Here is a 15,464-nt window from a genome sequence, read left to right as displayed (position 1 = left end):
CACAAACCTCCGAAATCATGGGAAAGAGGAATAACACTGGAGTAATGAATGTGCACAACCCCACAACATCAGAACCTGATAAAACAGAAAATCAGAGATTTCTAGAAGATCAAATCAGGAAAATAACTGTAGAAATAATAGAGGTGCTTCGAAAAGATCTCAGAGAGAGCCAAAAAGAGATAAAGGATGCAATTAATGAAGTAAAGGCCTCCATTCAAAGCACAAACAACCGATTAGAACACATGGAGAACAGAATCTCACTCTTAGAAGATGAGCAATCCAAAAATGAATGCATAGTTTCTAATTAGAAAAAAATATCCGACAGCAGGAATCTGACATTGAAGAAATATGGGCCCATCTTAAGAGAACTAACCTAAGAATAATTGGAATACAGGAGGGAAAAGAAAGTGATACCAAAGGGATCAACAATCTCTTCAAGGAAGTAATAGCAGAAAATTTTCCAAATATAGAGCAAGAGGTTGATACACAGATCCAGGAAACTTATAGAACTCCCTTTAGACAGGATCGGAGAAGAGGATCCCCACGCCATATAATTGTCAAAATGACCAATGTGGAAGCCAAGCAGAGAATCTTAAAGGCAACAAAAACAAAGGGCCAACTGACATTCAGAGGCAAACCAATTAGAATCACTCCAGACTTCCCAAACCAAGTCATGAGAGCCAGAAGGGCTTGGAGTAACATATTCCAAACTCTGAAAGAAAACAACTTCCAGCCAAAAATTTCCTACCCAGCAAAACTTTCTATCAAATTAGATGGAGAAATAAGAAGCTTCCATGACAAACAGAAACTGAAGGAATTTATGTCTTCAAAACCAGCGCTAGAGAAAATACTCAAAGAGATTAACTACAAAGAAGAAATAGGTAACACTCACCAGAACCAGAGAAACAAGAGTTTCCATCCAACAGACAACTAAGATTGGTTATCTGTGGAGATTCATTATTTATGTTAGTCTTTTACCTATCTCTAAGTTGTATTGTTTGCCTTTATTGTTGTTAATTTTTAGGATTTCTAGTTGGAATATTAATATACCTTCAGATATAGCATTTGGAAATATTTTATCCAATTCTATTAGTAACTTTTAACTCTGTTTACATTGTCTTTGGATATACAATATTTTCTTTTATTTTTTAGGGAGTTTGTATATTCTTCTGTTGCCTGTGCCATTGAAATCATATCCGAGAAATCACTGCCAATTTCAATGTTGTGAGGTTTTATGACCCAGATTTTCTCCTAAAAGTTTATAGTCTTAAGATTTATATTTAGGTCTTTTATCTATTTTGAGTTAATACTTGTATATGGGATTAGGTAAAGGTCCAATTTTATTCTTTTCCATGTAATTATTATTTTTCAACAATATTTAGTTAAAAGATTATTATTTCCACCACCAAATGTTTGTGGAAACCTTGTCAAAAATAACTTGACAATATAGGGAAGAATTTAGCTCTAGGCTTGTATTTAACTCCAATGGTCTATATATCTGCCTTTAGAACAGTACTACACTGTTTCAATTATTGTAGCTTTATATGGTTTGAAATCAGAAAATATATATCTGCTAGCTTTGTTCTTTTTCAAGATCGTTTTGGGTATCTAGAATTCATATTCCATATTAGGATAGATTTTTTTCTGAAAAATAAATATATAAATATATGATAGTTTCACCTAAAAAAACAGAAAAAAATATGCTCTAGTAAGAAAGAAAGCAAAAAGAAATATTGAAATGCTATCTTTAAATCATCAAACACTTGGTATCAGACAAATGAAACTGTTATGTGAGATTATCATTTTTAATTTTGGATAAATTGCTATAATACTAGATGTCAACCACTAAGCCAAGCATGGGAAGGAGGGATGGGGAGAGAATGGGGTGGGGATCGGGTGGGGGCTGACTGGGCGATGTGTGCATGTATGTCTACAAAAGTTTGTATCCCACTATGATGTATGAATACAGTGCACCAATAAAATAAAATTAAAAAAAAAAAGAATGATCTCCTCCACCATTACATTCTCACCCACGCTTAGCTCCATGATGCAGGGTGGTTGCACAATTCATAATCAACAAAGCCCCAAAGGAGCCATGTCCTCATTTTCCTATCACTCAATCACTGTGTCTCCTATAGCCTCTGGGGAACACAATTTGGCCACAAGAGACTGAATTATAGTCCAAGACTGAGTTTTAACTCTTGGTTCCTCTGATTTACAATTTCTTAGTGAATCTGTTTCCTAACTTGCTTCAATTTGAACCACTAATATTTTCCTCCAAACAAGATGCAATCTGATACTTTTTGCTCACGTGCCAAGTGAGGGCATGTAGATTTAAAGGTTTTGGATCAAGAGTCTAATCTTCAAAGCTCAATATTCTAGGCAGTGATGGAGGAGCAGCAGGTCTTTGGAGAGGGATGGAACACCACCTTCCTTCATGGGTGCATAAAGCAGCTTTGCAGAAGGAAATGGCATTTGATTTAAGACTTTAGAAATTTTGTGGCAGGATATGTAGAAAATTTATTAGTAAGAATAAAAGCTGCTTTGTGATTAAAATAAAATAACCTAACGGCTTCAAGGGAATCATGTTTAATAGAAAGGTTCAGAAAAAGAATTCCACATTCTGGCAAGAAGCTCCTTCTTCCTCCTCCACAGCACTGCTCTGCCAGCCTTAATGAAACAAGCCAACATGGGACTCTAGGAAGGGTTGCACTCGGTTCTGTGATGTCCACAGAGCCTCACAGGTGCTGTGCTTCAGGATGGAAGATGCATTGCTGCATTCCCAGGACCTCAAGTGCTAGGGAGGAGTTAGCTTGCTATATCTCACTGATCAGTCGTGAAATATGAAGGCAGATATATTTTTTGAACTATGGGTATTTTAACTAAAGCTTGATGCTGCTTGATCTTTATTTGTGCCCATTGCTTTTTCTAATAATGCCCTCCCCACTTCAAATCCTAATGAGGATCTGAATTAGGAGGAGCAGACTCAGGCAGCAGATGCCAGCATAGTGACTGCCAAGGCTGGACCTGTTTAATCTGTACCACATCGGGGCCACACACTGTGAATGGGAGTTTTTATTTCTGATTCAAAACCCAAGCATACCCTTGAAGAGAGAAAACCCTGATGCCTTGCTAGTGATCACTTTTCCTTTTTCAGTCTTGCTGCACCTGAGAAAGTCTTATTTCATTTTGAAACAGGGTCTTGCTAGGTTACTGAGAGTCACCCTGTGTTCCTGAGGCTGTCCTTACACCTGCAATTCTCCTGTTTTATCTGCCTCCCAAGTACTGGGATTACAGACATGTGCTACCACATCCAACTGGCAAGCCTTAAATTCTAGAGAAAATAGTTCTAGATACCTTGAACTCTCTCTTCCCTTTTATAATGTGTTTGCACGTTATGAATGGCAGGCTATAAAACAGTCCATGACAGATGTCTGTCCTTGAGCCCTATGAACATATTGACTTCTGTTCTAAAAGGGACTTTGTAGATGCAACTAAGGGAAGGATCTTGAAATGGGGAAATTATCCTGGGTTATCCAGGTGGGCGTGGTATTATCCTAGCAGTCTTTGAGGTGGGAGGGTGCAAGAGAGAAAAGAGAAAAGTGAAGACAAACAGAAGTTGGAGTGATCTGCTTTCAAATGGAGGAAGGATTCAGGAGCCAAGGAGTGCAGCTGAAAAAGGCAAAGAAATGAATTTCTGCTCTGATGCCAGAAGAAGAAACACAGCCCTGCTGCCACTGATTTTAGACATTTTGGTTATTATTTATTTATTTATTTATTTATTTATTTATTGTATTGGGATTGAACCCAAGGACATCCTACCTCTGAGATGCACCCACAACCCTTTTTATTTTTTTTGTTTTGAAACAAGATGTTCCTGGGTTGCTGAGGGTCTTACTAAATTGCTGGTCTGGCTAAAGGCAGGTCTCAAAACCAAGATTCTCCCGTCTCTGGCTGGGATCGCAGTTATATACCACCACTCCCTGATTTTAGGCTTCTCCCCTTTGGAAATATGAAAATGTTAGGTAGAAAAAGGAGGAGAGGGAAGGTAGGGCTCACTCCATCTCTGGTGACTGACAACCCTTCCCGGGAGCCTCCTTCATAGCGAGCCATTACTTTCTCAAATCTAAAAAGAACCACTTGTAACTAGCCCAAAGTTTACAACTTTGAAACATGTGCAGAGCACTAAGTCCAGGAGTTTCCACTTAGGTACTGATGGGGAAATTACAACATGGAGAAAGCGAGGCAGATCAGATTCTTTAAACAGAGGAACTGTCAGGAACTGCCTCTAATACATAATACATGACAGGAAGGTTTCAGACCCCAAACAAAAACCACTATATGAAGGACGCCATTACGTGTGTGTGTGTGTGTGTGTGTGTGTGTGTGTGTGTGTGTGTGTGTGTGTTTTACTGGGGATTGAATCCTAGGGCATTCTACCTGAGATATACCCCTGGCCTTATTTTATGTTTTATTTTGAAACAGGGTCTTGCTAAGTTGATGAGGCTGGCTTCCAACTTCTAAGCCTCCAGTCTCAGCCTCCCAAGTACTGGGATTCCAGGCATGCGCCGCCACACCACCAGGCTATGCAATTGCCATTTTTCACTTGGAAAACAGACCACTCCTGACACTTTCTCTGGAGCATAACTCCTCCCTTCTCACCCCTCCCTTGTCTTCCTCTCTTAATACAGTTCCTAAATAAACCTTTTCTGCTTATCCTATTTCTGTCTCCTCTCTCAAATCTTTCTTCAGGGGAGGAAAAAAAGAGCAAATTCCATTATTCTAATGAAAAAATAAATATGCTGTTTGAAGGCACTAACTGTGGTGATTTGTTATAGAAGCCATAGGAAACGAACATAGTATGAACCTTCCAGCTTTGTCTTTTAAGGCTGTTTGCTGTGTCTCCTTTTAAATCACTCCCTGGTCTGACACGGGACCAGAGAATGCTCTGCTGAAGCTCTCAGGAAATTTCCAGTTGACTTTGGAATCCTTGGGCAAAGGTCCACTTGCTTCTTGGTGAAGAAATTGTTGTTTTGTATGGGCCAAGATTCCAGACTTCTGACTTTCAGAAGACTACTGGGGAAATGGTATTTGAAAGTGAAGCCTTGAATCTCTTCCTTGGAAATGGAATATAAGTCATTACTGAATGAGGAGTTATACATTAGACCCGGAGTCTCCCAACTCCCTCTTTCTATTTGTGTCTCTTTATAGCAGTAGTTTATTTATTTTCCCTTCATTAAAATGTAACAAATATGTTTTCCATCAAGATGAAAGCCCTCTGGAACTGGACTGCTAAAATTTCTCCTGAGCATTTTGTTTCTTAAGTAAATGCAAAGGCACCAGAAGCGTTTGTGCATAAAGAGGTAGGAAATGGAGAAATAGTGAATCAAAAGGTCTATTTTCATCAAAAGCCCCAAAGGAAACCTTTGCAGGTCCTTCAGTTGAGAGAGAAGCAGCATCCATTAAAACCATGTTATTTTCTCAGTTGATTTTTATAATGAGCTTGTTGTGGTCTCAGGCCAAAGACACTAAAACCAAAAATCCAGTAACATGAAAATCTAAAGCAAGAACACACAGGGCCAGAAGTATAGCTCAGTGGTAGAGCACTTGCCCAGCACATGCAAGACCCCGGGTTCCATCCCCAGCACTGCAAATAAAAATAACGTCAAAACTGATTTCAAAAAAGTGGAAAAGAGGGTGCTTATTAGCATGTGTTCCTCAGAGGGGAAGAGAAACTTGCTTTTCTTATATAAGCGCTCTGGTAAACCAGATGGGCCTTCCAGTAGATGTAAACTCATCATGAAGTTTTCCACACTTGAGCCCCCTCAGGGCCACTCTCTTGGAAGATGTTAATTACCAGTATAGAAGACTGTTCCTGTTAATAATACTGGTCATGTACAGCTGCTTTTATACTTAAACCTGCTTGAGCAAAAAAGAAAAAAATCTTCTCTATAGGAGTATATCAAAAAGCAAGAGAGCTATTTTACAAGCTGTTAGTTTTCCTATCTGAATACCCTATCATCATTGAAAATGATGTATCAAATTTGACCTTTCTGTATTTTTTGACCTTTCTGTAAATTTGACCCAAGAAATTGTCACCATTATAACCTTCAGAGTTGATCTCATGAGTTGCTTATGTTATAGCATACTAATTCCCCACTACCCAATAAATTGGTTACTATATATACATTCATTTATTTATTTATTTATTTATTTATTTATTTATTTGCAGTACTGGTGATGAAATCCAGGGGCATTCTACCTTCAAGCTATACCCCCAGCCCTATTTTTTTAATCCTTTATTTGTTGAAACAGAGTTTCACTGAGTTGCAAAGGGCCTCACTAAGTAACTGAGGCTGTCTGAAAACCGCGATGATCCTCCTGCCTCAGCCTCCCAAATGCTGGGATAACAAGCATGCGCCACTATGCCTGGCTTCAATATATTTTTAATGTTTAAATTTGTCAAAGATTGGCTAAAACATTAAGAACAGTTTCCCTCCTAAAATAGCAAGCGTGACCAGGAATGCAAATAAAGGTCCAGAGGACGCTTCTGTTATCAGGGAATCTTGCTGGATTCTTCACAAGCCTTTGCTTGGAAATGTACCCAACACAGACGGCTTCAAGGAGAGGGTGTCTTTATTGTGCACCGGGTTTCAAGGAGACGTAATCGCCATTAGGAACTGGAAAATGAAATGGAGGAGGAAAGGACTAGAAGCTTTCTGTAAACGAGGAAACAGAGTCCTCGTAATGGATTTTGAGCACTGGAAGCACCAGAGGCAGGAAATCACAGCTGGCGTCTTTCCATCTCGGTGGTGATCAGGCCACGGTACTTCCCCTGCAGAGCAGCTTTCAAGGAGCTGAGTGGACCGCAAGGACTTTAACAGTGAGACATGTCACCTCTCAGGTGGCTCAGCAGTGGAACAGTCAGGCCAGCTCAGCAGGTGTGCAGACCAGAGTGGAGGAGCACCTCCCTGGGTGTCAGAAGAGGCTGGGATGCCTCCCCTCACCCCCTCTCCATCTTCTATCCTCCTTCTCTCCTCACCTGGACTGCCAGGGTTCAGACAATAGACAAGAATTCTAAAACCCTCATCTTAGCACTTTCTCCGTGGACTTCAAGTCTTAATGAATGATTCTGATTCTTAGAAAGACGAGCCAATTTTTCCCCCATGACTGCCGTGAAAGGAGCTTACGCAATTTCTTCAGAGGCCTTTATAAGTAGTTGCTGCTCAGTGCAATTGGAAAAACAGGACAGATTTCTCACGAGGGCTGGACCAGATGGCCTGTGCGAGTCTCTCCCAGTCTTTCCTAGCTGTTGATCCCAAGGAAGAAAATATCACTGCTGGGCTTCTGTTTTGGTTTCCATTCTGGGTAGCAGAAAACCAACCTACAATGAGGAGTTTTTAATGCCTTTTGGCTCTGACTTCTGGGAGCAAGCTTTCCAAAGACGCCTCAAAACGCAGGAGGACAGTTTTAAGTCCAGATGAAGATTTGCTGTCCAGTGTTGACACACAGCTGTCTCCTCGGCCGTGCTCATGGGTTTGAAGGTCTCCTTCTGAGATACCAGTGCCTTATATACTGTGACGCTCAGCACACAAGCACCTAGAAGTTAATTTATGTCCAGCTTCAGCACATGTACCAGCAGAAAGCTGCCGGGGGAGCACTTGGGGTCTTTATGGCTCTGTGGGGGACAGAGAAAACTGGTGTGGCTTTTCAGTACACCACAGGGCTGTACTGATAAAAGTTGGGGCAGCAGACTGTGCATATGTAGGGAAGGGAATTGGCTTTTCTTTTTACTCTTTTCTTGGGGGGCCGGATACTAGGGATTAAACCCAGGGGCATTCTACCTCTAAGCGCTAAGCTATACCTCCAGCCCAATTTTATTTTTATTTTTTTTAATTAATTTATTTATTTTTGCAGTACTGGGGATGGAACCCAAGGGGCATTCCACCTCCAAGTTATATCCCCAGCCCTATTTTTTTATCCTTTATATTGAAACAGGGTCTCACTGAGTTGCGAAGGGCCTCATTAAGTAGTAGCTGAGGCTGTCTGCGAACTACAATCCTCCTGTCTCAGCCTTCGGATTGCTGGGATTATAAGCGTGTGCCACCGCGCTCAGCTTATTTTTATTTTGAAACAGGGACTTGCTAAGTTGATGAGAGTCTTACTACGCACCGAGGCTGTTCTTGAACCTGCGATCCCCCTATCTCAGCCTCCCAAATACTGGTATTACAAGTGTGTGCCGCTACGCCCTGTTAGGGAATTGGCTTTTCTAGAAGCCTCTCAGGCACTGTGCTTTTTTCCTTTGTTAAAAAATGGAGCATAACCAAGAAGCTGCAAAAGAAAATGCAAATGAGTGGGGGAATTCTGTTCTTAGAGTCAGGACACCTGAGTTTGGGGGGACCTCCTCTTTCCTCTCTTGGTAACTCTGGCCAAGAAACTATATTCTGTATAAACCAACATATCTGCACAAACCAATACCTGACCTGCCCTCAGGGATAGCCATCCTAACCCCTAGCTATCCAGAGTGTATTGATAATTCTCAATAATGAAATGGAGGTTTAAAAACTTCTGCCTTTAATTTGTCAGTCACAATCACTCTCTTTTCTAATTCTAGAAAAAGAAGAAAATTGGTGAAACGCTTTCCTTAAGCATCCAACATGATTAACTTGCAACGTTGAATCTTTTGACTACTTCCAGTTGCCATTTATCTGGATGGCTCTGAAATTCCTAAAGGAGAAGTATGAACTTGTGCTTGTGAATTCAATTCTTCTCACAGGGGGCTTTCTCTCCAAAAAGAAGTTTTAAAGAATTCTCAGCCTGGTGTGGTGACGCACACTTGTAATCCCAGTACTTGGGAGGTTGAGACAGAATGATTACAGGTTCAAGCCCAGCCTCAGCTACTTAGTGAGGCCCTCCACAACTTAGTGAGACCCCGTTTCAAAATGAAGAATAAAATAGGGCTGGGGGTGTAGCTCAGAGGTAGAAAAAAGCCCTGGGTTCCATCCCTATTATCACAAAAAGAGAAAGGAAAAAAAAAAAAAGAATTCTCAAAGAAATCAAGAGCCCTATATCTTCATCAGATTTCATCTATCCAAAATCTCATACTGTTCATGAATTGATTATCCTAAGAAGAGACTATGAGTTTGACGAAATGGATTTGAAAAATCAAAGGGAAACTTAGGAATCTGATTTTCCTTTTGAATGTGATTTTTATCCTCTTCGAGAACATTTCTCAAATTACCATAAATTGAAGTGTTTGAAGAAATTTATTTTTTTAAAAAAAGAATTTTAATAAAAAGAGGGCACTTCTAGAGAAGGACATTGAGTGGACCTAGGATTAAGAAACCAATTGGTACAACAACCTAATTGGAGATTGCAGCTGGAAAAGGAGGTGTTTCTATATGTGCAAATACACAGCCCTGTAAATCCCCCTCTCCCTGGGACCATGAAACTGGAACAACATTTGCCTACCAACTTCCAGGAGGCTCCCTCGCCTCCTACCATGTTCTCACCATCCCTTGGATGCCAGACTCCTGGCTGGTGCCTTGCAGAGGTGGGATAAACTCCATGGGATTGACTCAGCATCTAATTTTTAGGAAGCCTTCACCACCTTCCCACTTTCACCCATTTTCATAATTTTGCTTTAGGCAGAGAGGAAAGTCCGCACCTATGGGTGTCAGTGGAAACGATGATGATATTTGTTACCAAAAAATTTAAAAAAGTAATTTTAAAACTTGGCATTTTAAATAACCAAGCTGCTCTCTTCTTTGGACTTAAATCAAATATTTCTATTTGAAACATAGCCACAAAGCTGGCTCTGCTCCTCATCTACAGCCTACCCCTTTCCTCCCACTTTCCCCATACGGAGACTCACATGTGTGTGTGCACAGGCATGTACGCGTGCGTGCGTGCGCGCACACACACACAGTGCCTTTTACGTAATCGGGTGGCAAGATTGATCTTTCCCTTGAATTGCTTTGATTCAAAATCTGCCCACCATTCGTGGGAGGTAAAAAGTGGTTGATGTGGTGTGTGCTTTAGCAAAGAGGCTGCCACCAAACTGGCAAGGGAGAGGATCTGGTGTCTGGTCTAAGCCTTTCCTATATAGTCTTGATTTTTATTTTTATGGGAAAGAAAGAGTGCTATGGGATTCAACATAATTCTTTTATATTTGGGGAAAATAACTGTCAGATTAATCCTTGTTTAACCAAACTTTATAACTAGACATCCTGCTCAAAAACCCTCAATGGTTTCTCCATTGCTGGATGTTTACCTCCTGTCTAAATGGCTCACCCTGACCCCCAGGGTGCCACCGCTGATGTCTTTGCAAAGCTAATAAGATTCTCTTTCCCTGCATCTCTGCACAAATCCTCTGGGGGGGGGGCAATTTTTAAAAGATTACATATTATCAGATTCCATTTATTTAATATTCTTAAAAAAGCAAACTTATGGAAATGGCTTGCAGATTGGTAACTAACAAGGATTAAAGATCAGGGAGAAGATAGTAGATGTGGCTTTAAATGGGATAGCATGAAGGATCCTGTGGATTATGGAAAAATTCTGGTATTTTTGTTGCAGGGGTAGTTAAGCAAATCTGTACATAGGATAAAATCTTATAGGTACACAAATACATACAAATAAAAACACATGTGTAACTAGTGAAATCTCACTGAACTCTTTGGACTGTATCAGTGTCAGTTTTCTAGTTTTGACACCATGCAACTTATTATCCCTGCAGAAACATGAAATTTAAGGGTACACAGAAATTCTCTGTGCATTTATTTTTCGTAAATTCTTTTGAATCCATAATTATTTTTAAAAATTCAGTGATAAAAATATATTTAACCCTAAAAAGGAAGAACTGAAGTTTTTAATAAAATTTAAAGATTATTATTTAGGAAATATTTCTTTTTGTAAAGAAATCTCTTAAAATTTTTTAAAGCATGTTTTATGTAATTATATGGCACAAGATTATACCGTCAAAGATGTATATGTTTGTTTATTTGTCTGTTTGCGGTACTTGGAATAGAACCCAGGAGTGTTCTACCTCCAAACTATACTCTCCACCTTATTTTTTATTCTTTATTTTGAAACAGGGCCTCACTGAGTCGCAAAGTGCCTCACTAAGTAGTTGAGGCTGGCTGTGAACCGCGATCCTCCTGTCTCAGCTTCCCAAATGCTGGGGTTACAAGTGTGCACCACCATGCTCAGCTAAAGATGTGTATGTTTAAACAACATTTTTCTCCATGAAATTGGGCCCATCAATACTCAAATTGTTCTGAAACTAAAATAACAATTTCAAAAAGGAGAGGAGGGAGCTTGTCAGTACAAATGTGCTCTGACATGGTAAAAGCTCTGCCCACATCAAACATTAGTAGCTGAATCGTTCAAAAAAATTATCTTAAAGCAAAGCAAACACAGAAACAACAACAAAAGGACAAGCAAAAAACAAACACACCTTGATTAACTAGTGTTCTCGGTGTTTTGCCCTTTTTAGTATGTAAGTTTTGTGTATGTAGTGAAACTAACATGGTGTGATAAATTCTGAGACCAAGAGAAAAACAAAAGCAAAGCTAAAATAGGAGGATTGCAGGTTTGAGGACAGCCACAGCAACTTAGCAAGGCCCTCAGCAACTTAGAAGCTGTTTCAAAATAAAACAAGCTGGCGTATAGCTTGGAGGTAGAATGAGCCTGAATTGAATCCCCAGTATTTAAAAAAAAAACAAAAAATAAAAAACTAAAACAAAGGAACTCTTAAGCATTAACAAAGCACAACTCTAAATAAACTCCAAGAAATAAAGTGGTCCTGTGTCATTTACATCCAGGATGTCCCCAGGAAAAATATCAGGTAGACTCTTGTTCCCTTGGGCTCACAGTAACATTTGAGTAGAAGAATGTTCTAGTGTGTTTTTTCTATCTTTAGCCTTGAGATAGTAGTCAAATTTGTGCAAAATTCTTGCACAGTGATAGTGAAAAGAGAGTAATGGCTTTGAGCATTATCCTCGCAGAATTCAGATGTTTTGTATAAATGTATATTGACTATTTCTGAAATCGTGATTTCATGAGTTCTTGGTTAATGGATGGTCATCGTAGGCTTTGACATCAGTTAGGACTTAAAGATCATAAGGGCTTATGTAAGCAAAAGGCATTCTACTTATTTATCAGTGTCATGAGTAGATCCTCAACCACTAGGCAGCATCTAATATCAGAACTGGACCTGAAAGAAGTCCCTGGGTAATGAAATGGGTAAAATGGGTAGCAGATGTGGGCATAATTATTCATATGTAATCATTAGTCCTGGAGCTAAAGTGGAGTTGGTAGCCTCAAAGTAGATAAACTAAGTTGGCCCAGGTATGACTATCATCACCCGGCATATAGACTTCATAAGAATATGCCACCATAGAAAATTGTGTTCTTATTTATGGTTTGTTTCTCCAACCTAAATGTAAGTGCCCAGCCTTGTTTGTGCTCTGTACCTTGTGATTCCAGTTCTGGCACAGTTTTTGGCATAGACTAGGTGCTCAGTAAATATCTGTGACCTGGAAAAGTGTTTCCTCACTAGACAACACTGCTGGTTGACAGTTTTTGATCAGTAGACACTTCAGATCCTGATGAAAACTGTCAACCTCTCCTCTGAAAAATGCACAATCAGAAGACAATGTTTTCTACCTCTCAGGGGCTTCGTGGATACCTTAGAAGCTCTGCATATGGAACCACCTTCAAGGATGAGAACACAATTATCATCACAATCATCCACCAACTCTCCATCCCAGGTCTTCAGGGCAGCCCATTCTCCAGACTGCTTCCCAAGGCGATTCCTTCTCCATTCCACACGTTATTTCTTATTTTCTGCTATTGATTTTCCTTAACAAATAGTACCTATGCATATTACATGTTAGGGACAACAATGTAAAAAAGGACAATTAAGCTAATAAAAATATGTCCATCATTTTTGATGAAGTGTATAGTTGGTCTCTCTCATCCCTCCCCCCAAATCCTAAAAAAGCTTGGTCTATATTTGTCATTAATGTCATTGATATCATTCATAAAGATCATACTGAGTAGACTTGAAGGAGAAGGGTAAGTCGTGTCTACACATACTCCACCTGACTGTCATAGAAGGAGGGTCCAGAATAAGAAGGGAGAGTGAAAGAGACCTCTTATTTAATCACCACAAGTAATAAATAACTCAAAGCATACCTAAAACCCCACATGGTTAACCTTTTGTCAGAGAAGACCTGTTCTTGCCTGTCATAAGACACCCAAGTGAATCTTGCTCGTGCACTGTGTTATTTGGGAAGACAGAGCTAGTTATCATCCACTGTGAGTTGATCTGTATTGACAGAAAAATCTGAATGGAAAGGTCCTGGCTCCCCCACAGACGTCATGGACAAACTCTTTCAACACAACCATCCAGAGGCAACTAGGAAACTGCTGCCACAAGAGATTGGATTATTTCTTCTGGCTTACAAAAAGATAGTTTATAGTGCTCTAAAATGCTGGAGGCCTGCCTCCATGCAAACCACCTTCTGTGATCTACTTGAACCCTGGAGCCTCCTGTTCCAGGGCCCCTGCCCAGGAAGACAGCGGCTCACGTCTACCTCAGCAGCTGAACAGTATGCAGAGCAGAGCACTCCCAGGGCAGGGGAGGGGTGCGCCACCAGCAGCCATAGAAAATACCAATGCACCAGAGACTGCAGTCACACGCAGACATTGTCATTGCAGGGTCCCCTCCTCGTGGCGGGAATCTCAGGGAAAGCAGAGGCACTCACAATGTGGACACTTCAACGACTGGATTAGACTCAGGCTGCTTCTGTTTGTACTGCAGCTGGAGCAAAGAGCTTCAGCTATGGATTGTTTTGCTTTTCCCTACCCAAAGGCTTTCTTTCTCAATGGCTCAAAAGGATATCCAAACCACAGAGTTTAATGTACCTGCAATGGGAAGTGTTCCCGTAACTCAGCAAGCAAACTTTCCTCGGGGGCAACTTTCATACAAGTAGGTTTAAATGCCTATTTCAGCAACCCACCTGGGAAACACAGTCTTAAGTGTGCGTGGTTCTAACTGTACTAAGTTCATCCTATCCTGAAACCTTGTTTTAGGACAAAAGAAAGATGATGGATAGTTAAATGTAAGTTACTAGCAAAATTGTGTCTGCAATTGGGATGAAAGTGTTTAGAAGATGTTAGGAGCTTTCTCTTCTACCTCTACAAACATCTTTAGGAAGTAGAAGCACAGTAGTTTAAAGAAATGGAGTCAAGAAGGCTTGGTGTAAACCCAGTATGATGAGATAAGAATCAATTCATTGAAAAATAAAACTTTGACTTATCAAAGTTATGTCTTCTCTGTTAAAGATCATTAGCTTTACCAGGAAGATTTCCAACTTTGGACAACAACTTGAAAGAGTGTGCTTTAACTTTTATGAGAAAACTAATAGAATTGCAACAATTGACTTTTTCTCCTTATTTTACAGTCACCTCTATATTTTATTCAAAGTGGTGATTTAGATTTAAATATGGCAGTGTTCCATCTAATTTACCACGATAGGTGTTTCTTCTGCAATGAAACTTTCTCCAAAGCTTTGCATAGCATTTGTTTCCTTGGTCTTTCAAAGGAAAAGCCAGCGAGGAGCACTAGATAGTATAATCGCAGAAACTACATCTGCACCATGAAACAGGACAAGCACGCTTGCTCCCAGAACACTATCCTGATCTCAACATCACCTCCGCATTTGCATGTTTTCTTCTACAGACTGGAATGTATACAGCTCCTCAGCTGCTCATAATGCTCAGAATCTATAAAATGGGCCACATTTCGGGGAAAAAAATTATACACACGCGCGCGCAACCACCTCGGGCCTTTCCATCTTTCTTAAGAGCTATTTTAGAAACACCTGAGAATTCTAAATTAAGCAACCCACCCATGAGCAAGTCACTTTTCCAAAGCTATGCACCGCCCCCACTGCACTGCACCTGTTCAGAGCCCCGGAGCCCCGGGCAAAGGGAATCTGACGTCCATACCTATATTTCATGCCAGTCTGCTTTGCGGTGGACTCTTTGAGAGAAATGTGGTGCTGAGGGGTGAAGGTCCCCAGGCTGCGGGCGATGATTGCGACTGTGCGGAATTTGGCCCGCGCTGCGTTCACCACATTGGGGGCGGTGGAGCTCTGCTTGCTGAGAAGTCGGTCCTCGCCGTTCCGACTCTTCAAATTGTGCTCTGTGCAGGCTATGGAGACTTGCATTGCTTCCCCGGGCAGCGCACGGTCCCTCTCAGAACCCCGCAACACAGTCAGTCAGGCGAGGCTGGATAGATGGGCTGGGGGTCTCTGCGCGTCTTTAACCCCTGCTGGGGGTGCAGTCAAAGGATTCCCAGCGGCTGACTGGACAGCCCGTGACAGGCGTGGCTGCGGTGCAGGAGTCCCGGGCACCCAGAGAAGTCAACAGCCAGCCCCTGAAGTTGCCACCGC

At 40.8% G+C, this 15,464-nt stretch overlaps 1 protein-coding gene across 5 annotated transcripts in view; it reads right to left on the bottom strand.

The window, feature by feature from the left end:
• Positions 1 to 15,464, bottom strand: part of KCNAB1 (potassium voltage-gated channel subfamily A regulatory beta subunit 1) — a gene marked incomplete at both ends in the record, with an annotated part of 333,646 nt that overhangs the window by 211,778 nt on the left and 106,404 nt on the right. For 2 of the 5 annotated variants that reach the window (XM_080696896.1, XM_080696898.1), the window contains one exon: positions 15,019 to 15,239. The exons of the other annotated variants lie outside the window; for them this stretch is intronic. In XM_080696896.1, the coding sequence (XP_080553022.1) occupies positions 15,019 to 15,239 (221 nt within the window). Of the gene's footprint in view, positions 1 to 15,018; positions 15,240 to 15,464 lie in introns of those variants that run through there. 5 annotated transcript variants of the gene reach the window in all.

This window comes from Muscardinus avellanarius, assembly GCF_963383645.1.
Source record: "Muscardinus avellanarius genome assembly, chromosome: 5".
NCBI lineage: Eukaryota > Metazoa > Chordata > Mammalia > Rodentia > Gliridae > Muscardinus > Muscardinus avellanarius.
Note: the sequence above shows the minus strand (reverse complement) of the source record. Positions and strands in the feature narration are given on the sequence as shown.